At 36.1% G+C, this 25,036-nt stretch overlaps 1 protein-coding gene across 1 annotated transcript; it reads left to right on the top strand.

The window, feature by feature from the left end:
- Positions 1-15,432: 15,432 nt before the first annotated feature.
- On the top strand, positions 15,433-22,317 carry LOC121749605. The gene is made up of 17 exons (XM_042144178.1): positions 15,433-15,660; positions 15,824-15,999; positions 16,748-17,145; positions 17,260-17,485; positions 17,557-17,802; positions 17,886-18,004; positions 18,402-18,500; positions 18,602-18,689; positions 18,950-19,179; positions 19,303-19,487; positions 19,611-19,810; positions 20,222-20,554; positions 20,634-20,735; positions 20,872-21,169; positions 21,269-21,417; positions 21,493-21,777; positions 21,856-22,317. Exons 3-17 carry the CDS (start codon positions 16,847-16,849, stop codon positions 22,066-22,068), a joined length of 3,072 nt encoding a protein of 1,023 aa, XP_042000112.1. The 5' UTR covers positions 15,433-15,660; positions 15,824-15,999; positions 16,748-16,846; the 3' UTR covers positions 22,069-22,317.
- Positions 22,318-25,036: the final 2,719 nt, after the last annotated feature.

Genomic DNA, 25,036 nt, shown 5'->3' with positions numbered 1-25,036 from the left:
ATGGATTTATATAGAAGAGAGAGAGTGGGAGTGGGAGTGGGAATGTGAACAAAATAACATTTAACTTAATCAAACTTTTAACTATTTGAGCTCAGTTATTAATGGCACAAGGTCAAAGATCATTATAGCCAATTGTTCACGTCATCTATCAATCCTTAATGAGATTTAGACGAGACTCTTTCTTGGACTTGATATGACATTTTTTTTATTATTATTAAGTTGGTATCGATTGTGTATAGTAGTACTCCATATACTTTCATTATACTATTAAATATATTGACTTCGACCAGTTGACCACATTTGCAGTGAGTTTTATCAATAAGATGATCTTTGGAGCTTTCTTCAATTCACTTTGTCATTTATCAATACACCCTTTAAAAACATAGTATAAAAAATAGTTTATAGTCCAACTTCAAGTGAAACTTCTAGTTTTTTAGATGAATTGAAACTGCTACCTACTGGTTAAATATGCATTTTATCAATCACATTGTGCACTGTGACAAAAAAAAGTGATTTGGGTGAATTAAAACTCCACTCTTATTAGTTGGATACGTATCTTACGAATTAAACTGTAGATCACACTTCGTCCAATAAATTTATAATTGCAGTAGTATTATTATTTATGAGTGGGTAGATCTATCTACTTTTAGAACTTGATGATCACTCGTTCATAGTTTACTATTGTAAATGTGATTATCATTTAGAACTTTTATGTGACATTTTCTGAAAATATATCTTTTCAAAAAAGATTTGGACATATCTGGAAGTGTAATATTCTCTTTTAAGCTTTGGTATAGATGTTAAGAAACATGTAATTTATTAGTAGTATATAATGGAATTAGGAATTTCATTTTTGTTGGTGATATATTTAATTATCCAAAAAGTATTAAAGATAATTCATAAAGTTTGGGAGAGAGCCAAAATAAGTGGGGTATAAAAATATATGAGGTCAGTAATAAGTTATGTTGGAATATTGGTTATGCATTGAATTTATATTTTATAATATAGTGACTTGATGAAAGATGTACAAGTATATATAATAAGGTGATTTATTAAAAGAGATTGACCTTTTGTTCGTAGGTTGAAATTTTAGTTTAGAGTGAACTACATAAAAAGTCTCTGACGTTTGACGTTTCCATTTGTGACACTTCAGGCCCCTGATAAAAAAAATATCGCCACAAGACTCTGACCTTAAACATAATCACATATCATATTTTTTCTGACTAAAAGACCCTTCAGCCCTAAAAGGGTATTATGGTCATATCAAACGGAAATATGCAGTGGCAGCCTGCAACCTGTCGAGATTTGACGTCTGTGCGTCAGCCATCAGGTTTGACGTTTGTGCGTCAGCGGCGGTTTGTATGCAGTTACACCACATATACACGCCACGTATACAATACTCCATTTGTTATTTATCAAATAAATTTCAAAAATTTCACCACCAGTATTTTCAGTCTTCAGTCTCTCCCACCCCGCCTAAAAATTTCACAAAAAAGGTACTCCACTCTCCACTCTCCGACCCCGCCTAAAAATTTCACAAACTTATTTTCACTCTTCATTCTATCTGCTCCCCTCTGTAAAAATCTCTCTTGCATGAATGGCGCCAAAACGGAAGCGCGCTGGATCCTCAGGCGCATCGTCATCACGGAATTCGTCTCGTCGTAAAAAGGAACCCACACCCCCGCCATCGCCATAACCACGACGACCACCACCGAGACATGCACCGGAGGTCATAGATGTGGAAGAAGAAACCTGGGATATCCGAGATCCTCGGCTGGATTTTTTCGTCCCAGGAGATGAATATAGTAAGTTATGTTTTTAATCCTCAGTTTGTGATTTAGGGTTTAGGAAATTGATTTTTTTGTGAATATTTTTTGGACCCCCGAAAATTGATTTTTAATTCTCAATTTGTGATTTAGGGCTCCGGAAATTGAATTTTTGTGAATATTTGTTGGATGTTTTGGTTTGATTTTTGATTGTCCGAATATTGTTCCTTAACAGGGGAAGAACCTGGAAAGTTTTCAGTTGCTTTCCATCATGGAGGTTCATTCTTCTTTACCAAAGATGAGAAAAAGTATGTTGGTGGGTATTTGACATTCTTCGATTTCTGTAACATAAACCATTTCCAGCTCATAGACCTCTCGAGTATGGTGTTAAAGTTGAAGTATGATAGGAAGATGATATGTGAGTTCTATTATTGTGATCCAAAGTACAGTCATGACTGCGAGGGGGTTTTAATAGGCGGCCCTTTGATGCCTATTGTTGAGGATACACATCTACAGGATTTCCTCGAAGTGGCTGCTACTACGACAAAGTTAGTTCACATTTACATTGTGGAGATAACCCGGGCTAACGCTATATTGAAAAAATGAGGGATGAAGCGCAAGAGCTTCTCAGATTCAGAGCGTTGAAACCCCCAGGAGTCATTATTGAAGAGATTGAAAAAACCGGGCAAAATGTGGCAAAGCAAAAACCCAGAACGAAGAGGAGGCAGGGGGATCAGTTGCAAGGGCACCAAAGTAAGCCTTTGATGATTGGCTGGTATGATAGGGATGTTGAGTTCGAGGAATATCTTACAAAGAGTTTAGAAGATGATCGTGCTCAGAGGAAGAAGGATGAGGAGGTAGCTCGTCAAAATTTGGAGAAAGCATTTGAAGTGGTATCATCCGAATCAGTACCATCCGAAGCCCTGGTCTCTGCAGTTGGAGAAGTACCAGTAGCAGTACCACACGTTGAATCTATAGCAGTAGTTGGAGGAGAATATGTTGGAGAAGTATGAGAAGTTGGAGGAGGAGACTCTCATGCACACGTACCAGAGGTAATGAGTTGTGATTTACATAATTGATTTAGTACCTCATTTGTGATTTTGTATACATTTTGTGTACCTCATTTGTGATTTAGTACCTCAGCTGTGATTTTGTGTATTGTAGGATGTATCTAGACCTTCATCTGTTGACCATTCCAATCTGATTGGTCCAAGTGTCTATGTTGATGAATCTGCAACTGAATCTGAATTTGTAGTTCACCAACCAGATTCGTACAGGGCATGAGCATTTGTAGATGAAGACGTGTACCAACCGGTCATGGACGGTGGTTGTCAACCACAGCCGGACATACGGGTAGACAACGAATTCTTTCCGATCGTTGAGGACATTACCCATGAATTGTTCATGTCCGAAGCTGACACCCATGTGCAAGAGTCAGCTCCAACTGAAGCAGCGTCTGAAAAACCCGTACCAGTTGTCCAAGATGATGTTTATTGTCCTTCTTTTGAGTATGTTCCCGACGGATGTCATCTTCATAATGAGGGAAATAATGAAGATGATGATGCTGATGAGGTCGGCCATTTTATCTCGTTGGCTAACATGTGTCGAGATGAACAAATGTTTACCTCATACTACGAGTCGTTATGTCAGCAACAACAACTGGAACAGGAATTGGGACAACAGTGGAGTGCGGATCCGGAGACCGAATCACAAGGGTCTGGACAACAGACTGATGGAGGCAGCGGAGGGTCCAAGAAAAGGCGAAAGTTTTCCCCTATGGTGGAAAAAAGGAACTCGTCGGATACAAACCCACTATACGAGCAAGAAATAGTGGATGAGCTACAAGATCTACAAGATCTAGAGGATTTGGAAGGGTTGCGTAGAAATGGTATCAAGTACACCCCATTCAAGCTGACCAATGAGCTTCCAGCTTCAAAGCGAATCCCCACATTCCATTGGCAGCTATACGACAATGTGTGGATGAGGAGTTCGGGCTAAAAGTTGGTAGGATGAAGGCATATCGCGCAAGAGACAGTGCATTAGAAGATATCTTTGGCAAGGCGTGCCTCAAATACCGGAGACTGTTCGACTACAAAGCTGAATTGGAACGGACACACCTTGATTCGAGTGTGCATATACACTACGAGAACTTCAGGGATCCTGAAGCTGTAGGCCAGAGATTCTACGAGATGCTTTATGAGAAGGCTCTTGTATGTAGTTGTAGTTAACTGCATGTTTTGTCTGTATTTTATCACTATACTTTTGTGTATGCTTTATTTGTTGATATTTACCTATACGTATATTAATTGAGTACTGCATATTTTAACCTTGTATGTAAGGTGTTATTTTACAAAAAGTTGTGTACGTCGGGTGTTATTCAACAAAAAGTTTTGTACGTAGGGTAGTATTTCACCAAAAGATGCGTACTTCATTCGTGATTATAAAACTTCAGAGTGTTAGTTTAATGTAACTATTCGGGAACTTCATTCGTGATTGTAAAACTTCATTCATGTACAATAATTAAAGTGTCATTTATTTACTCCTTATACTTACAGTGGAACTTCAAAGGTTTAGTACCAAAAAATCCCCTCTTACTGATTGAAGAAGAAAAGTGTTACTATTACATTAGGAAAATAATTACAACGCATAACAACAATATTACAATCTTCATATTTTGGGACATTTTTTTGGTTTTAACAATTTTTAAATTAAGACGTACACACTCCTCAGTCTTCATGCTCAATTTTAACTTCAGATCTTCACATTCGTCACTTTTCATGCGCAATTTATCTTCAAGAACACATTCCACAATATTCTTGCATCGGAGTTGTTCTTCAAACTTGTCTAGTTCGAGCTTGATTCTTTGAAAGTAAGTGTCTTGGCTTGGCGATAGACCCGCATCAAACCAACGAAAGAATCTGCAATCATCTTCCTTCCATATTGGACAACGATAGTAACGTCGACCAGGATTAGCAGCCGTCCTAGATATCACAAGCTCAGCCTCAAGATCATGATTACAGTTCACAATCTGTGGATGAAGCCAATCCCAATTTAAACTTGACCCGAACGATTGAGAACTTGAAGAAGACATTGCAACAAGGACCTGAATTGGAAATTAAAACGCAAAACATATTAAAAACTTATACGTCATTATTTATGAAATGAAATCCCCAAAAAATTGCACGACACAGCCTAACACACATAAACCTTAAATTGAATACAACCAAATTCAGCTGCAAAATCCACCCAAATTCAGCTACAAAATCGACCCAAATCAGTCAGAGTGCAAGTTACCTAAATTGCGATCTCAAGCTCAGCTATAGAGAGTGAATTGAAAAATGAGTACACGACGGTAGGGATCACACGCATTAGACGAAAGAAAATGGGAGGATGAATTGAAGTGAGAGAAGAGAAATTAATTTTATACCCTTAAAATATAGAGGGAAGTACACAGCTTGGAAAAGATCAACTTTGATTTGAAATGAAATCCCAAAAAAATTGCATGACACAACCTAACACACATAAATCCTAAATTGAATACAACCAAATCAGCTGCAAATTACACCCAAAAAATCAACCCAAATCGGTCAGAGTGCAAGTTACCTAAATTGCGATATGAAGCTCAGCTATAGAGAATGAATTGACAACAGAGTATACGACGGTAGGGATCACACGACGAAAGACAATGGAAGGATGAATTACAATGAGAGAAGAGAAATTAATTTCAAACACTTAAAATATAGATGGACAGTACACAGCCTTAGGAAACATCAACTTTGATTTGACAAAAGTGCAGTTGTGTGCAAAGTAGGCCTGCAAGAAAGGGTAATATGACTGAAATGCCCTTCAAGGCATTTGGTTATTTTAGTCCGAAAATTGGCTACAAAAACATGATATGTGATTATGTTTAAGGTCAGAGTCTTGTGGCGATATTTTTTTTGTCAGGGACCTGCAGTATCACAAATAAAAACATCAGAGACTATTTATGTAGTTCACTGTTTAGTTTAAAACGGTTGTTATTGGCTGAGTTAACTTAAACTTCAATGCAAACATTTGATAACTATATTTATACTTTGAATGTACACAACATATTATTATAAGTCGTTACGTGTCATCAAATCTTTATCTTTAGTGACTAGTGAGTAAAAAATCACTGCAAGAAGATTATAACTCAATGTAGTAGTAATTAATGAAAAAATGACGTTAAAAAAATGTAAACAAACAAAAGTACAAAACCGTACAGAGGCCGTTCTACCATTTTTTTGGAATATAATTAAGTTTTAAAAATATAATTCTATTACTTATAAAATTATAAATTCAAAGATAAGATCTTATTAGAATGCACTCAAGCCTGTTTAATGAGCAAAAATGTCAAAATGAACTCTGAGCTCTGATGATGAAAAGATCAATGCTAATATATTGTTACCAATAAACTAAAAACAATTAGTACTAGTATTAGATAAGTTATGAAAAAGAAATTAATTAAAGGTTCACTGTGATGTTGACACTACAATTTAAGGTTTATGCTATAAGAAACTAGAAAAAAACTATTATCTTCGTCCATAAAAATATGTATTCTTTTCTTTTTGATGAGTCTCACGTGAGCATGCACTTTCCAATTTTAAAAACTATTTTTTTTCTAATAAGGTGAGACTCATTCTTTAGTGACAATATTATAAATACTTTGTCTTTTATATACTATTGTTAATTAATAACCTAAATCACGGGCAGACACAGGTGACGTTAATCATGAGGGCTTAAAGTGTAGCTAATTTGTTTATTCAAATATATAACCTTATTCAATTTTTTATATTTTATATGAATTGCAAAAAAACATAGTATTACTTAATTCTCAACTATGACGTATCATTGATGCGTATAATACCCCATATCTAGGACAAAGAAAAGGGAAATGAAACTCGAATTTGTCCACGTATTTCAGCAGCTAGTTATTGTCACCTAAGAGCATCCACATCAGTTGAAATTCGTCGTTCGTCCGTCCGTCCGTGTCAGCGGGACGGCAACCGCTGCTCCTCGCTGCACTCTTGCCGCTGGCACGGCGCTGCTCGATGCATCGAGCATGTCCGTGCTAGCGAGCAGCCTACGTGTCAGCTTGTGATTGGCCAACTGCAATGCCGTTGGCAATTTATTTTTTTTAAATCGGATTTTAATTAAAAAATCCGATTAAAAATAAAAATAAATTTTTTTTTTCACTTTCTAAAAAATTATATCCGTTTTCTACCCACTTTTAATTTATTTTTCAATTTTTTTCCCCAAAAATACACATTTTCATCTATAAATACCCTCACTTCCACACCAAAAAATTCACACCACACTACACAATTCTCATCTAAATTCTCTCATTTCTATTCTTACAATTCTCAATCTTTCTTTCACTCACAACAAAAAAATGTCCGGCTCCGGCGATCACCCCTCCGGCTCCCACGGTTGGAACCCTGATTGGTTCGGTTGACAACCATTTCCTAGTGTTGAAATGGAATATTCGGCCCCTCCTCAAACCCAAGGTTCGCAAGTTCCGGGTGGCTACCGGCCTTACCCGATCGACGACCAAGATGCCCCCGAAGGGCAATACGGGTGGACACCCGAACCACCCGTGCCTAGAGCGGGAGGGAGCGGCCCCTCTCAAACTCCTCATCTTTCTACTCGTGGTGTCTGCACCCCGTACACTCCGGGGGAGATGGAGCAATTATTCAAAGCGTACTTGTCAATCTCCGAAGATCCGGAGGTTGACACGAACCAATCCGATGACCATTATTGGTGGCGCATCTGTCGCCGGTACAATCAAAACCAGCCGGCTAGAACAATCGAGCGCAACGAGAGTATGGTGCGCAATGTCATATACAGAGCCAACGAAGAAATCCAAAAGTTCTAGGGGTATTACCTCCAGGAAGAGCGGTCGGCAGCGAGCGGCCGGAGCGAGCTTGACATCATCAGTTCCGCCTTGGCGACCTACCAATCCATGAACTACTAGCCGTTCAAGTACCTCAACATTTAGCAGGAGACGCGAGCGCATCCGAAGTATAGGGGTGGCGTATCATCCTCCTCTAGCTCCTCCTCCATACGGTCGAGGTCGGTATCCCTATTCGACGCCGGCTCCGACGATGTGGCTAGACAACTTGCCGGAGCTAACTTGGGTAGCCCCGACGCCGACCCGAGCAGTTCCCAACGCCGGCCGCAAGAAAGGAAGAAGGCGGCGGCCAACCGCCGTCGCGCCGCGACTCCATCCGCCCCCGCTCCCTATGTGCCACCTCAACCCCCCACCAACTCGTTGTGGGGGATTTTGGCCCAACTCAATTTGGCCGATAGGTCAACTATGACCCCCGAGCAACTTCGATCGCATGTGGCAATGATACAGGGTCTCCCAAGAACATTGGGGGTAGAGCCGGATGAATAGTCTTCCACGGGGGTATTTTTAGCCTTAATTATGTAATTCTTTTTTAGGAGTTTAATTATGTAATTTTTATTTTTTAGGAGTTTAATTATGTAATTTTTAATTTTTAGCATTTTAATTATGTAATTTTTAGTTTTTATGATTTTAACTATTTAATTTTTATTTTTTATAATTTGTGATATTATTTCTGGTAATTTTAATGCATTTTAATTTTGTGAAAATGTTTTTATTTAAATTGAATAATAGAATGGTGGGAGCCTTGAGCTTGTCCTTGCGAAAGAGCACGGATGTGGGTGTTGTGCTCTTGCCTAAGAGCAGAGAGTAAAAGTGGGACCGTGCCCACATCCGTACTCGTTGGCAAGAGCACGGATGTGGATGCTCTAATACTCAACCACATGAAAATGTTAACAAACAATTAGATCAATATTTTTCTTCATTCCTTTTCCTTTTTCCTACATAGCAAAATAGATTATGTACTTTATTAGAGTGTGATATATGTCTATCCAAACATATACGATGTAATAATTAATTTTAGGTATATGTTTCCCATTGCAGTAGATCGGCCTGACCAATTTAAATTAGTTAGTATTTTAATAAATCCATTACGAGAATATTTTTTTTCTCTTTTCGTAACCTTAATTTTTATTGGGATTAAACTGTAGCTAGATATTGTTTTACATATTTTCATATTTATGCGTGTCTGCCAAACAAATTGACAACTAACAAAAAAGAATAATGATGTATTTTGGCACTCACATGATAAATTTGCACTTTGGATTTTTAATCAATTTTTTTTTTGTAATTTTAGACATAATAATTACGTATGAAAAACTAAACCATTGGGGAAATGGTTGATCAGTTTAGTGCTGAAAACTGCGTGAAATCAAGCTAAATAATGTAATTTATAATCAACATAAAATTAAGAAAAAAATTATTAGTATTAATTTGAATGCTAATTCCATGATGATTTTCTAATAACAACGTGACAATGATATTCTTTGGATATTATTATATCAATATATATCAAAATTCAAAAGTGTGTTGCAAATTGTAATAACCAAGCAAACTGTAATTCTATCTAAAAATGACATTAACTCAAACAAGATAAAAGAGTAATTTATCAATTGCAGCCTTAAAAAAATAGTCCTCCCCAGAGGCTCTCCTTTGCCTTTTTTCATTTTGTATACTGTACTAGTATATTTCCTTTAAGCAATATAGGAGTAGTAGTAGTAGTAAAATTCCTGCTTGATATATTTGAACTACAATTTGACTACGAAAGTACAAATATGCAACTAGCAAAACATGACAATTTTATGCTGCTTGACAAATAAAATATCGTTCTCAGTCACATAAATATGTTTCCAGTCTTAATTTTCTTTTGACTTGTATGAGCTTACTAGATACTCATTATATTACAAATTTAACACATTAAAAACTTATAAGTCACTCCTTACGTTGCATTGTTTACAACACATTTATTTTGAGTACTAGTAGTATTGAAAAAAGTTAAAAGTAATTTAAACGAGTAAGAGAAATATATTATTCAAAGTTGTTAAAAAGAAAACATAGCATGTTAATGAGATGATTTGCATGTTTAGTAAGCATAATAAGCTAACACAAGATAATTAATTAGAGTAAGATGGATTTTAAGATAAAAATGGGCTTTAAGTGCCTAACATGAGGATAAAGTAGGTGATGGAATAAAGTGAACGAATTGTATATTTGGTGTTTTGTCGGAAAAGAAAATGACTCAACTTAGTCAGAACATCCTAAAAAAGTAATACGACTCAACTTAGTTGGAACAGATGAAGTAGTACTTTTTATTGGAGGGCAATACTAATGATATATTTCCAATTAAACAAAATGCTGAAGCCAAAAAGTGATTAAGCCAAAAAAATCTATCTAAAAATTAGGAGAAGCTATATATTGATGGAGACCAATGCTATCGAAAAATGTTAAATGAAATAGAGATTTTGGGAATGGATGACTTTTAAAATATGAAATTGGTAAAGTAAGAAAGAGAGAGATTGAAAGAAAAAGTAATTAAAATGTTGTTAGTGGTGAGAGTGAAGTCCATGCCGTAAAAGAGAAAAACTTGTCAAAAATAGAAGTTGAATAAATTATGTTGTATGAGTATTTTTTGACAAAGGGAATAATATTTTTAAAGGGAGAGAGATAGAGTAATACTTCCCCTTCCCAACAAAAAATAGTATTTTTTCTAATTGTTCCGTCTTACAAAATTGGTCAACATCTATTTTTTTAATTTTATTTTCACGAATCATTATACTACTATTAATGATGTTATCTCATTATCTAATAATATATATTAATTGACTACTTATTTTCTTTATTTTTTACATTAAAATATATATCATATACAACATGTTTATTTTGGGGATGGAAGGATTAATAATGTATTGACGAAATAAATTCATCTCAAGGTCTCAAATTAGTAAGCTACAACTGCTACCAAAAAGAGTTGAATAAATCCAATTAATTATCACCATACATTTTAAATACCATACCATATATTGTTAAGTGGTTATCAAACGACGGTGCATGGTTTAGTCTGGGAGTCAATTCCACGCGGGTTTGATTTTTCAAAGTATAGTAACATGTGATTGTGAATACATTGGATAGCAATTATTGAACACAAATGAGTCCACAAAATTGGGTGTCCCAATCTGATTTATGTGCCTATCGTTTTTGACGTTTCAATTCCAAAATACTTGCGGAAAAGAGTTTGACACGATGCTATATCTGAAAATTTTTAAATAATTTAATAACACACTCTCATTACTTCATTTTGGAGGACTTTTTCAATTTTCTAACTGCTACTGAAGTGTTTATTTTAAAAAAGAGGTTTGAAAATAAGTTATCTCCAGTTGCCAACGATATATAGTTCTCTATTTATTTTGGATTGTGGGGAATGTATGTGTTGTGTATGTATACCAATGTGTGTGTATGTTGAGCATTGTGTGTGTTTGAGAGGTCCCCAATTTTATAGTAATTATTTATAATTTCAAATATTTCATTTTGGCAATAAAATTTAAATTGTAAAATTGTGAATAATTGAAAATTATAATTCAATCCAAATTCTAACATATTACTAGTATAATACAAATAGTAAAGTTGGAATTGCAAACTACTTATAATTTATACTTCAAACTCTCAATTATGTAGTTACAAAGTCACCCAAATTATTTCATAAACTCATTAGTGCAGTCCATCACAATCAATCTGAATATAACCCGGAATCTACATTCTATCCATCTTATCAGTTTGCTGAATTTTAAAGCATAAAACGAATATTCAGAATATAATTATTTATTTCAATTTAATAACAAAACTTAGCAATTTTAGGATAAGCAATTCATAATATTTAGTTTAACTATTTAAACTTTTTGAATACAACATTTATCTAATGTATAAGCAAGATTAAATTAATTTATTTAATTTTAGCAATACGCGCCATTATTTCAATAAAAGTAATCATTGCGCAAAACACCAATTATATTAATGCAAAAACAATTTCCAGCACAACCTAATATTCCAAGCGTAGGGCTGGAGAAAATTACCGAAATGCCGAAATACCAGCCTTATCGTACCGAAAAAATACCAAAAATATCAAATTTTCGGTATACTGTGATTTTTGGTACGGTATGATACCTTACCGAAAGATTCCGGTAAGGTAACGGTATAAATTTTCAAATACCACGGTATACCGCTACATACCGAAAACTAAGGTATATACCGCAAAAATATAAACACAATTATATATAAAAATATATTTAATACTCCCTCCATCCCATAAAAATATGTGCATTCCATTTTTAGAAAGTTATATCAATTTAATATTATAGGTCCACTATCCACTAACTTTACTTTAACTACCATTCTCCTCCTCTCTCTTACTTTACCTTACCATTCTCCCTCTCTCTCTTACTTTACCAATTTTGTTTTAATTCTCATGCCATCTCATCTGCCCATATTTTTATGGGACGGAGGTAGTATACTTTTAAATTATAAAATATATTGTGAAATATAAATATAATTATGAATAAATTATATTTAATTTAGTTTTAAAATTATAATAAAATATAAATAGTATTCTAAAAACTAAAATCTTCTATTTTAATTGATGTTGAAAGTCGGGTATATCGCAAAAGTAAGGTATACCGAACTTCGGTACGGTATCGGTATCGAAATTCGCCATACTGACAATAAGGTATACCGGATTTCGGTATACCGAAAACTTTAGTAAGGTAAATGTATGAATTTTTCGCATACCGTATTTACAATAAGGTATATAGTGTGATGGTTTGGTAAGGTATACCGTACCTACCCACCCTACCAAAATATATATGAGACAGCAGAAGTCTATGTTATATGGCCCCATTCAAATCTTTCGAATCATGTTTTTCAAAAGTTGACTCTGGAGTCAATGATTTATTAAATTAATCGAACATGCCATGCCCGCCCAAATTAATGTATAGATTTATTTAAAATTTTGATAATGCTATTCTACCTTTAAATTACAAAATAACTAAAATATTTATATTCATATCAAAATTGTAGGAGTGCACAATTGTATAAGCTCAATGTACTTCTAATCAGTGTACATGTTCTGATTTTTTTCAGAGAACGATAAGGTTTTAGCGGTATTTGATTTTAGAGTAAATGTCAAAACTAGTCCTGAACATATGTCCATTTTATGATTTTGGTCCTATATATTATCTTTTGAATTTTTGCATCCTGAACATTTCAACTCGGATCACAATTGGTCTTACACTAATGGGACTGTTTTAAACCGTTTAACCCAAAATTTTAAACTGTTTTAACCCGAATGAGACTGTTAAAACCATCAAAATCGGTCAAAATCGGGGTTTAAACCGTTTAAAAATTGATAGAATTGTTAGTGTATGATCAATTGTGATCCGAGTTGAAATGTTCAGGATGCAAAGATTCAAAAGATAATATATATGACCAAAATCATAAAATGTGCATATGTTCAGGACCAGTTTTGACATTTACTCTTGATTTTAATGTTAAACAATTGAAGTTATAAGGGTTTGCTTGAATGCCCCTTAGCTTTAAATCACTACATTTATGTATATATAAATGACAGCCACCCACTTGTTTGACATCCACCGATTCAATTTTTGTTTCTCTATAATAGAGTAAATTGTCGAAAAAAAATCAAGTTTAGTCAATTTTGTCGATCCCATAACTTTAAAAAAATAAGTGATTATATCATATATTTGATATTTTTTCAATTACCATATGGCGAAAACATTTGGCGTGTCACATGCCTGAATTTATTGACGTGGTGCATACATGTGTGAAAATAAAAAAATCGTGACTGACTATTATATTAAATGAAGTTGTTTAAATAGTTAAACGTTTTGTCCACATAGTAATTTTTATTTGTTACATCATACATAATTTCTCTCAATATGAGATTATAGAACAATTGAAAAATTTGTTAAAGTTATGATCGTAACAAGAATAGATCAAAATGGGGCAACATACATAATTTATAGTACGATTTGTACATAAATGGTACATGATCTTTCACTTTTGCACATAAATGGTACCTGATCTTTATTTTATATCGTTTTTGGTACCTATAAATCAAATTTTTAGTACCAGGTGCGATTTTCACCCCAAAATGCCCCCTAAACAAATACATTTTCCCATTTGTATCATAGATGATATTTTGGGCATACACAAAACTAGTACCAAAAGTGATATTATAATATCTTCTCTCATTCGCCTCACACTTTATACTATTATTATTAACCAATATTAATATTATTATTTTGATGTTATAAATTAATAATTAATTTAATTTTTAATATCATTCAAATATACTTAACTATAATTATAGTTATAACATATTTAATTATTATAATAATATTGTTGTTATAATACTAACAACTAGTAGTAATGAATAAATAATTATAGTATAATTATTCAAATTATGAATCATATAATATTATATAATAATAATAATTATTATTATTTTATATTAAATTAATAACTAATCAATATAGTCTTAATAAAAATTTAAAATTGTGAATTGTATTCATAATGATATAAAGAGTTAGGTGTTTTGTTCTTGATTTATATTCATAATGATATAAAGAGTTAGGTATTTCAACCCTAAAATAATTTAATAAAAAATATTCAATTGATTTAAGTACTTTAAATAATTAATTTAATTATGTGTTTTGTTCTTGATTTATATTTTGAATGCAATTAGATAAAACACTAAAAGAAAGAAGAAAAAGAAGAGGAAAAAAAAGAGACGAAACATAAATTAAGGAGAAAAAAGAAAAAAGAAAGAAGAAAGGAAGATAAAATACTAAAAAGAAAGAAGAAGAAACTAAAGAAGAAAAAAAGAAACAAGAAAGAAAGAAAAAAACCGCATGTTGGGTACTATTTAATTGAAATTTCCAAAAGTATCATTCACAATAAAAAAAATCACATGTTTGGTACTTAGGGTTATTTTTGTCACGGGGTATAAAAAATGATATAAAATAAAGATCGCGTACCATTCATGTGTGTGAAAAAGTGAAAGATCATTACCATTTACGTAGTTTTTTTTTTTTTTTTTACTGTTATAGATGATGTAAAAACCAAATATATTTTGGGCCTTATGCCCTCAACTCTGGAAAAAATGGCTTGGCCTCCTAACTTTCGACCTTTTCCATCTCTGACCTCTCAGTTCAGTTGTCATTTTATGATTTTATCCTAAAAAAATACCTGTCACAACTGCATCAATTCAATCAATATACATTTAATATTCTAATTAACAATTAATCACCGTAATTAAGACTTAGTCATCTAATCAACCTAACTAATTCAGCACGCATTAATGCGATTCCTCATTTTGTAATGATGAATTGTTCCTTTTTTTACCTCACAGAATATATTTTGTGTAAAGATTTTGTATCGACTTATTTAAGTTAAGGTTCTTTTCTTATGACACCTGTGAAATACTAGGATCATAACATATCAAGTAAAAAAATATTTAATTCTTAATAATTGCATTATATTTTCTTTAAGCGATTTTATTTTTTATTTATACTTGAAGGTCGACGATGATTTGAATACCACAATTCTTCATTCGTTTTGATTAAATTATTATCACTCACAAAAATACTATATATAAGTATGTGAAATATCAAATAAGTACATAACTAACTCCAGATATATAAGTAGTTAAATGCTCTAAAATATACCAAAAAAAAACAAAAGGAAAAGGAAAGAGGTTACTATGCGACGTCGTTTGTGCCTCTTCCCCAAATTTCCCCCCAAATCGATCATCAATTCCCAAATCAAATAACCTCCTCTTCCGACGACCAGTTATCGGCACCGAGAATACACCGGCGAAGCACAAGCGTCCAAACAGAGCTCGCCGGAGACGATAAAACACCGTCCAATCACGCGGCGGCGCCAAGCTTCCCGACGACGGAGGTATCCTACATGCGATTGAGAAATGGACACGTCATCATTTTAGACATGTAGGGCGGTGATGAACAAGGAATACCAATCTCTAACCATATTTATCGATTCTCCGTTTGTTCTTTCAATATTCATCTTCCTTAATCTCGGAAATCCTTAACATTGTCAATTTTAGCGCGGAATTTTGAAAATTTCGGTTGCCTATCACATTCGAGATTGGTTGCCGGGAAAGAGAGCAGAGCAGCCACCATTTCTGTATCGGAGACCGCGTGGACGACGCGATAGCTGAATGCTGGTTGATTCTGAATTGCTTTTGGTTTCGGACCTTTGTTATATCGGTGGAGAACGACGGTGAGTCTAGGAATTCAGCCTAATGCGAGTAGGCTTTGGTTTCGGTTCTGTTCATATGATTTGTTGTTGTGCGTGGTTATTGATAGCCCTAGTTTGGAGTTTCATCTGGTGAATTATGTGGTGGTTGCTTTGGATTGCGGTTGTTTGAGATAGTGCTCGTGTTGTTTTTTCTGTACGGTAGTGTTTGAGTTAGGAGCCGATGGGTGGCTGATTGTCAAACTGAATCACCAGTAGTCTCTTCTTGCATGGTTTGGCATGACTTACAGAAGAACAAAATTAGAAACGGAAATGTTATGAAATCTAAAATGAATCCCATCACCAAATTAGTGACTAGAGAAGAAACTCGTGATCATCTCACACTGAGTGTTTCAATACTAGTACTTGTTATGACTTACGTGAACATACAATTCTGTGGTGAATAAATTTTTTACCTATAGGATCACAATAATACATAATTATGGATTTAGTTTAAATATTTAAACTAGAAATCACTTGAAAATGGATTGATCTGCGTGGTGATAATAGCATCAAATAGATTGATGTTTATGGCTTAATTACAGGCTTTCCATACGTAATTGGTCCCTTTAGCCTCTGTGCATTGCAAAGGTGATACTCAATATAGATAATTCTAAGTTCTGATGACTAGTCACTCATTTGGACTAGTTGAAATAGATATACCATGATATAATGGTTTGTTAAAGCGAAAGTGCATGCTTGTTTTACTTGTGTTTTTTTGGAAATATTTCAGGATCCACTTGCTAGTTTTGGTTGTGCACTAGTATCTTCTATCTTGCAAGAGAAGACCCTGAAATACTTGAACAGGTGACAAATATCCAAAGAGAGAATCATGGGCTCTGATAAACAAAACCCTGGTTTATTGGAGACTCTAAAGATGGAGACAGTTAGGACTATATTCACTCACACGTATCCGTATCCGCATGAACATTCACGCCATGCTGTCATTGCTGTTTTTATAGGATGCCTATTTTTCATATCATCAGATAACATGCACACTCTTGTTCAGAAGTTAGACAGCAATTTTAAGTGGTGGTCTATGTATGCGTGCTTGCTGGGGTTCTTCTATTTCTTTTCTTCTCCATTTATAGGAAAAACAATCAAACCAAGTTATTCAAACTTCAGTCGCTGGTATGTTTCCATTCTCAATTGATTTCATCAATTTTTATTTCTATATACTAACTCAGAAAAAAAGGTCATGAGATTAGGATAGTGGGTTCTGTAATTGAGTCTTCCACGTTTCAGGTACATAGCATGGATACTGGTGGCTGCTTTATATCATCTTCCTAGTTTTCAATCAATGGGAGTTGATATGAGGATGAATCTTTCTTTGTTTTTAACCATCTACATATCTTCCATTTTATTTCTTCTTGTATTTCACATTGTATTCATTGGCCTCTGGTATATTGGCCTTGTTGCTCGGGTGGCTGGAAGAAGACCTGCAATTCTGACAATCCTTCAAAATTGTGCTGTAAGTTCTGATAGTATTCTGGAAATGGTTAAACTTCCTTGTTACTTATTGCTGCCATTATTGTTGTGTAGGTTATAAGTGTAGCATGTTGTGTATTTTATAGCCACTGTGGCAACAGAGCTAACATTAAAGAAAAGACATTTGAAAGAAGGAATTGTGGCTGGTTTACATTGTGGAACAAGGAAGAAAGGAATTCATGGCTTACAAAATTTGTTCGCATGAATGAGTTTAAAGATCAAGTTTGTAAATCATGGTTTGCTCCAGTTGGTTCCGCCAATGATTATCCATTTTTGTCAAAATGGGTCATTTATGGAGAGGTATGTTCTCAATCTACTGCCATCAGCCATTGTTTTACATCAACATGTCAAATTATCTTATGCTTTTGTTGCACATTTTTCAGCTGACTTGTAGCGGTGGCTCGTGTGCAGAATCATCAGCTGAAATTTCACCTATATATTCATTGTGGGCCACTTTTATAGGTCTTTATATTGCAAATTATGTTGTGGAGAGATCAACAGGGTGAGAGTTAACAAGACACCATCTGCTGTACTTCAGATTTGTTTTTTTGTCTGGCTCCTTTAAGTGATGCATTTTGCCTCCATTTAAGCGTATGTCAGTGTAGTCTTTACCGAACAAATCACGTTGTGTGTTGGTTAAAGTAATTACATAACTCTGTTTCTTCCATTTAGCTAAGTTGGACTGCAACATTCAGTGGGCAAACAATGAGCGTGGAATAGTCTTGGTTATTGATAATCTGGCCATTAGTTATTTTGTTTAGTCATTTTCTCACAATTTAAGTAAATCTTTAGGTTACATGTCCCTCAGACATTGAGATAAGTGGGTGCATTTTCTGATCTTGTCATCCTCATTTTTTAGTCTTATTCTAATTGGTGATGCTAATTGATAACTCCAACAGTTGGGCTCTTACTCACCCTGTATCACAAAAAGAATCCGAGAAGTTGAAGAAGAAGCAAATGAAGCCTGATTTTCTGGATATGGTTCCATGGTACTCAGGGTACAGTTTTAGACTCTCTCATGGTTCCACAATCCACATGGATGCTTATATTATTTGGTGGAACCTCCAATCAGTTTAATCTTTCTTCTCATATGGTTTAGGACATCTGCTGATTTATTTAAGACAGTTTTTGATCTGCTGGTATCAGTTGCTGTGTTTGTTGGGCGTTTTGACATGCGTATGATGCAGGTACATTAATCATTATAATTTCCCTTTTCTTTTTTTTGGTCCCCGTTACTTTTCACATATCTAATTTATGAAATTGCTCCTTCAAACATGTTTCAAGCTTTTTCATGTATTTTTCAAAATTGTTTCTCATGCTCCATTCTTGTAAGGTACTTGCTTTTAATTGTGATACTGGCGTCACTACCGTATATTATCATGAAGTCTGCAATATGCTATTTGATTTTTAGTGTGTGATTTCATACTCTGCAATTTTCAAATATTAGGCTGCAATGAGCAAGGTTGAAGATGCAGCTAAGCAAGATGATCTTTTGTACGACCAATTCAGTGAGCACGATGAGTTGTGGTTTGATTTTATGGCCGATACTGGCGACGGTGGCAATTCTTCATATAGTGTGGCACGGCTTCTTGCTCAGCCTTCTCTTAGGGTTCAAAGTAATGGTTCCTCGATTACTTTGCCACGAAGTAACTTGCTCCTTATTGGGGGTGATCTTGCGTAAGATCAACGAGATCTCTTTCTGCTATTTATTTTCTTGGACTCTAGTTAAGACTGGGACTACTGAAAGTTCTGTATATTGTAGGGTTAAATACTGAGCAGGGTGTCAAATCTGGATTTCAGGTATCCTAATCCATCTGCATTTACGTATGAGAGACGCCTTTTTCGTCCCTTTGAAGATGCTCTTCAGCCTCCTCAGTGGTATAAGGGGGAGCATATAGCTGCAAATAAACCAGAATTGCCTTGTGGGATGTCATTACTGAAGGAGTATGATGGTCCTCAGTGCTTTGTTATACCTGGAAATCATGGTTGGTTTAGTTTCTGTTGGTTGCCCAGATTTGAACTAAGTGCTACTTTGACTTCCTTATTTCAGTTTTGATATTTTTACTGGTTAATATAGATTTGTCATGGCGTCTTCTTCTCATTTACAGATTGGTTTGATGGGCTTCAAACATTTATGCGGTATATTTGTCATAAAAGTTGGTTAGGTGGATGGTTTATGCCCCAAAAGAGAAGCTATTTTGCTCTTCAGCTTCCAAAACGATGGTGGGTCTTTGGCCTTGACCTTGCTCTCCATTCTGATATTGATGTCTACCAATTCAAGTTCTTTTCGGAACTGATTAAAGAAAAGGTATAATTTCTTAATATCTGACTTTTGTGGCAAGTGCTGCTGTTATATTGTTTATTCCTCTTGAATTTGTTTATATTTGTGATAGTGTTTTCTCATGTAAGCTAGGGGTCTGTTAGATATTTATATTCACTTATAAGTAGGAATAATATCTGATAGTTAAAAGATACAGAGGCTCGATGTTAACATACTAGCAAACAGTAGGGAGAAGGCCAGAAAGCTCATTTACTGACATGATCATACTCGTGGTTGTGGTTGGAGATAGACAAACACAATTATTTTTTTTTACAAACCTTTACTTTGGTTTTGCTAATCTCATCTTCTCATAGTTAGTTACATTTTAGCTCTTTTTTTTACCTTGTGTTTTATTTTATTGCGAGACTAGATGTTTTAATTGTAAGTATTTCTTCACAGGTGGGGGATTGTGATTCAGTTATCATCATGACTCATGAGCCTAACTGGTTACTCGATTGGTACTGGGATGATGTCACTGGGAAGAATGTTTCACACTTGATACGAGGCCATTTAAAAGGGAGGTGCAAACTACGAGTGGCAGGGGACTTGCATCATTACATGCGCCATTCTCATGTTCCCTCAGAGGAGCCCGCATATGTACATCATTTACTTGTTAATGGTTGCGGTGGAGCATTTTTGCACCCGACTCATGTTTTCAGTAACTTTGATAATTTATATGAAGCTTCTTACGAAAGCAAGGCAGCTTATCCATCTTTTGAAGACTCAAGCAGGGTAATCTGCAATTTTATGATTGATGCATCAACTTCTTAGATGCTAATTTTCTAATAATATGTTTATAATATTGGTGCAGATTGCTCTAGGAAACATATTAAAGTTTCGGAAGAAAAATTGGCAGTTTGACTTCATAGGCGGTATTATATACTTTCTACTAGCCTTTTCCATGTTTCCACAGGTAAATATTTTCCTGGTTATTGCCACTGAATACCTTGATTCAGTAGTCAAGAAGCGAGCATCCTGACTGCTTTTAGTATCAAGTTCAAACTTTACAATTGACAGTAAGATTACTGATTGCCTTCCCCCTTTTCTAGTGTAAGCTGGATCACATCTTACAGGATGATACGTTTTCTGGTCACTTGAAGAGCTTCTTCGGATCAGTATGGGATGCTTTCATCTATATGCTTGGACACTCGTATGTATCTTTGGCTGGTGCTTTCTTTTTGTTGGTTACTGCTGTCACCTTCGTGCCTTCAAAGTTGTCCCGCAAGAGAAAATTTACAGTAGGCATTCTCCATTTTTCTGCACACCTTTCTGCTGCCTTGATTCTCATGCTGCTTTTGGAATTGGGTATCGAGACTTGCATTAGGCATAAATTGTTGGCAACTTCAGGTGAATGCCCTGTTGGTTGGGATACTACATAGGTAGTATTTAGTAGTAAAAGAAATAACTGATGTTTTGTCGGTTATTGTCTTTAAATTTTCATTTCAGGGTACCATACTCTGTATGAATGGTATCGATACGTGGAAAGTGAGCATTTTCCCGACCCATCTGGCCTACGACCACGTATTGAGCAATGGACACTCGGCCTTTATCCAGCATGCATTAAATATCTGATGTCGGCATTTGATATCCCTGAGGTGAATATACAGTATATAACTTTCTTCATTTTATGAGCCTTTCCCTTCCATCTTAGTTTAAATATTGTTATTCAGGTGATGGCTGTCACCAGAAACAATATCTGCAAGAACGGGATGGAGTCATTTTCTCGAGGAGGGGCTGCAATATATTATGCTTCAGTCTTCCTTTACTACTGGGTCTTCTCAACTCCCATCGTTTCATTGATTTTTGGAAGCTACCTATATATCTGCATCAATTGGCTTCACATACACTTTGACGAGGCTTTCTCTTCCCTCCGCATTGCTAACTACAAGTCATTTACTCGGTTCCATATTAACTTAAAAGGCGATCTTGAAGTTTTCACACTTGCTGTGGATAAGGTGAGAAACAATGGTCCTTTTTTTTTCTTTCGTTGCCATCGTTGTGTGCTAAGGTTGGCCCGCATGTGTAATTTGAAGGTGCCAAAAGAGTGGAAGCTGGATCCTAGTTGGGAAGGTGAATCGAAACAACAACCTGACCTTAGCCACCACCAAAGGAAATTTCCCAGCAAATGGAGATCGCGTTCTTCTCAGCACGATCCTGTCAACACTGTAAAGATCGTCGATCATTTTGTTGTTGAACAAACAGTAAAACCCGAATTCGAGGCAGTTAATGGATCAGTATCTCATTGATCATTGTTTTGTAACACTAATGTAAGTTTTGCTATGGGTTTCAGAAAAGCTGTAGTAGTGGTACAAAAAGAAGTAAAAAGGAAGAAGTGAAATCAAGGTATAGATGGAGAGGAGAGGAGTAGTTCTAAAACGCAAGTGAATATGCGATGATTAACCCCATGCTGTAATATGCAAATCTAGTTGCTGCAAATTACATGTACAGTTTTACGATTAACTAAATCTATTTCTACTATCTAGTTATTTTTGCAACACAAGATTACATATTTTGTTTCAATACTTTCATGTTTCTTGGTTCAAAAAGTATTTTGTAAAAGATTGTAACCAACTCTTCGAGCAATAGTAGTTTGATGGGTTTGTTACTAATTTTGCACAAAATTCGACCCTTGCTACTTATAGCACCCATTAATACAGCAAAATTTTTATTTTGCACAAAAATTCAGACTACAACTAATTTTTCGTAAAATTCATCTCTTACGCATAAATATTTACACCAATGATCGAATAAGTGAACTTCGATAATGTACAAATATGTCATACTCCTATTAAACTCTAATCGAGACATGGATTCGATTCGATTCAATCCTCACCGCATTTATTCGACCTCAAAAAAAAAAAAATTGCATCAAAATTAGAGCTGTCTCTTCCCAGAAACATGAGCAAAAGACTGAGGGTGTCCACTATGGAACCGCCGCGGTTATAGCCCCGGCGGGGGCGAGGACGGGGCGCCTTATAGTGGAGAGCACGTCCGCCCCGAGGCGGACGATCAATCGGCGTCTTCGGGGCGAGGACGCGTCGAATAGGCGCGCCGGAGGACGGCGAAATTATTATTTTTTAATTCAATTTAATTCATCTATAATTACACCACATTCCATTCATTATTTTCACATCATTCCAACTCTTCATCCCTCAAACTTTCTCTCACTAGAATTTGTGGTCTGAAATGAACAATTTGTGGAAAGACACGTGGAATTCTCTGATTCAATAAGTGCAACACCAGGCCGCCCAGGAGGATGCGGCGCGCTTGGCGGAGGAGGCGGAGGCTACGATCCCTCGTGCGATTACTCATCGGCGGACCATCCAACGAGACCACGTCGGTGCGCACCAGCGTCTAATGGCTGATCACTTTGTGAATAACCCCCGTTATCCACCCGAGATTTTTCACCGACGATTCAGAATGTCGCAACGGCTCTTCAACCATATAGCGACGAATTTGGCGGAGCATTACCGGTGCTTCACCCTCCGGCGTGATTGCGCTGGCCGGATCGGGCTGTCTACGCATCGGAAGTGCACCGCTGCAATCCGGCAGCTTGCCTACGCCGATCCAGCCGATATATTCGATGAATACCTACAGATGGATGAGACGACTAGCCTAACAGTGCTTAGGTAGTTTTGTAAAGGGATCCGGGAAATTTTCGGTGGGGAGTTCCTACGGAAGCCCACCCCTGATGAGTGTCAGAGACTGCTGGATATGCACGGTTCGATCCACGGGTTCCCAGGAATGTTAGAAAGCATCGATTGCATGCATTGGGAGTGGAGGAACTGCCCCGTGGCCTGGAAAGGCCAGTTCACAACTGGATTCAAAAGCAAACATCCATCGATGATTCTGGAAGCCGTTGCCGACTATCGTTTGCGGCTCTGGCATGCGTATTTCGGTGTGGCAGGTTCAAACAACGACATTAATGTTCTTTAGTCATCGCCGCTCTTCAACATTGGGTGCCGGGGGGAGGGTCCAGAAATCAGCTTCATAGCCAACGGCACGCAGTACAGTAGGGGATACTATTTGGCTGATGGGATATATCCGCGGTGGCCCGTATTCGTCAAGACAATTCGCCAACCGGTTGGACCGAAGAAACAATATTTTACGCGCAAATAACAGGGTGCTAAGAAGGATGTTGAGCGGGCTTTTGGTGTCCTCCAATCACGGTGGGCCATTATACGGTGCCCGGCACGAGTTTGGCACGAAGATGATGTCGCGAATATTATGTTAGCATGTATCATATTGTATAAAATGATAATAGAGGACGAAGGATTTGCGGTAGAGCGCTGGGCACCGGAAGAGGGCGCAAGTACAAGTCACTGTGTTGCATCCGCGCCGATCCAGATGGGCGTACCACGGAGCAATGAATATTTGATTTAACGTTTTACTGATATGCGCAGGACCACAACACATACCACACTCCAGGCCGATTTGATTGAAGAAGTTTGGGCACGTAGGGGAGGCGGCACAGTGTGAACACCTTTGTGATTTGCACTAGATTAAATTTTCGTTGTATAATTTTTCATATACTTTAATACGACAAAAATTTAGTGTTTAATTTTAATTTCTTCACATATTACCGTTTTCTTCTAATTACGTATACTTCGATAAATTTAATTATAATTGAAGTAACATAAAAAATGAAAAAAAGATTGGGGCTATTGGCAGTGTCCACCATAGTGGCGGAAACTAGGGCGGGACTATTGGGGTGTCCGCTTTATAGTGGACACTCTTATATACCCTTACAGGCTAGAGGTAGTCAATCAAAAGTCCATAGACCATAAGGCCACCCGCAATGCGTTACGCGGGTGGCCCGAAATTCGTTCCTCCGTGATGGAACGGTGGCTGGACGAGTTGCAGCGTCTCGTCCCGTCACCATCCCGCCGGATTGCCCATCAAGCCGAGACGCGGCGCGAGACGGCTCGCCACTCGCTCCCGCGACGTGGCACGCTCTCTGGCCTTGTGTGACGCCCACTCGCCGGCCCGCGAGTGGGTTTCGTCACGCTGACACAATAATTCATTTTTTTTAAAAAAAATTCAAATTTAATAAAAAAAATTTAAAAATTCAAAAACGGTAATATTGTCGTTTTCCACCGTTTTCCTTTTTTTATTTTTATATTTTTTTCTCTATAAATACTCCTATTTCATCCTCATTTCACACATCTAAACCTCTCAAATCCTCTCTTTTATTCTTCCCCCAAAATTAATCGA

This window comes from Salvia splendens, chromosome 9 (assembly GCF_004379255.2).
Source record: "Salvia splendens isolate huo1 chromosome 9, SspV2, whole genome shotgun sequence".
NCBI lineage: Eukaryota > Viridiplantae > Streptophyta > Magnoliopsida > Lamiales > Lamiaceae > Salvia > Salvia splendens.
This window is presented reverse-complemented; position numbering and strand designations above follow the sequence as displayed.

Coding starts and splice junctions, on each gene's coding strand:
- LOC121749605 (XM_042144178.1), top strand. CDS start 16,847: ATGGGCTCTGATAAACAAAACCCTGGTTTATTGGAGACTCTAAAGATG. Junction 20,736..20,871: donor CCTTTTCCATGTTTCCACAG/GTAAATATTTTC, acceptor CCCCTTTTCTAG/TGTAAGCTGGATCACATCTT. Junction 21,170..21,268: donor TAAATTGTTGGCAACTTCAG/GTGAATGCCCTG, acceptor TTTTCATTTCAG/GGTACCATACTCTGTATGAA.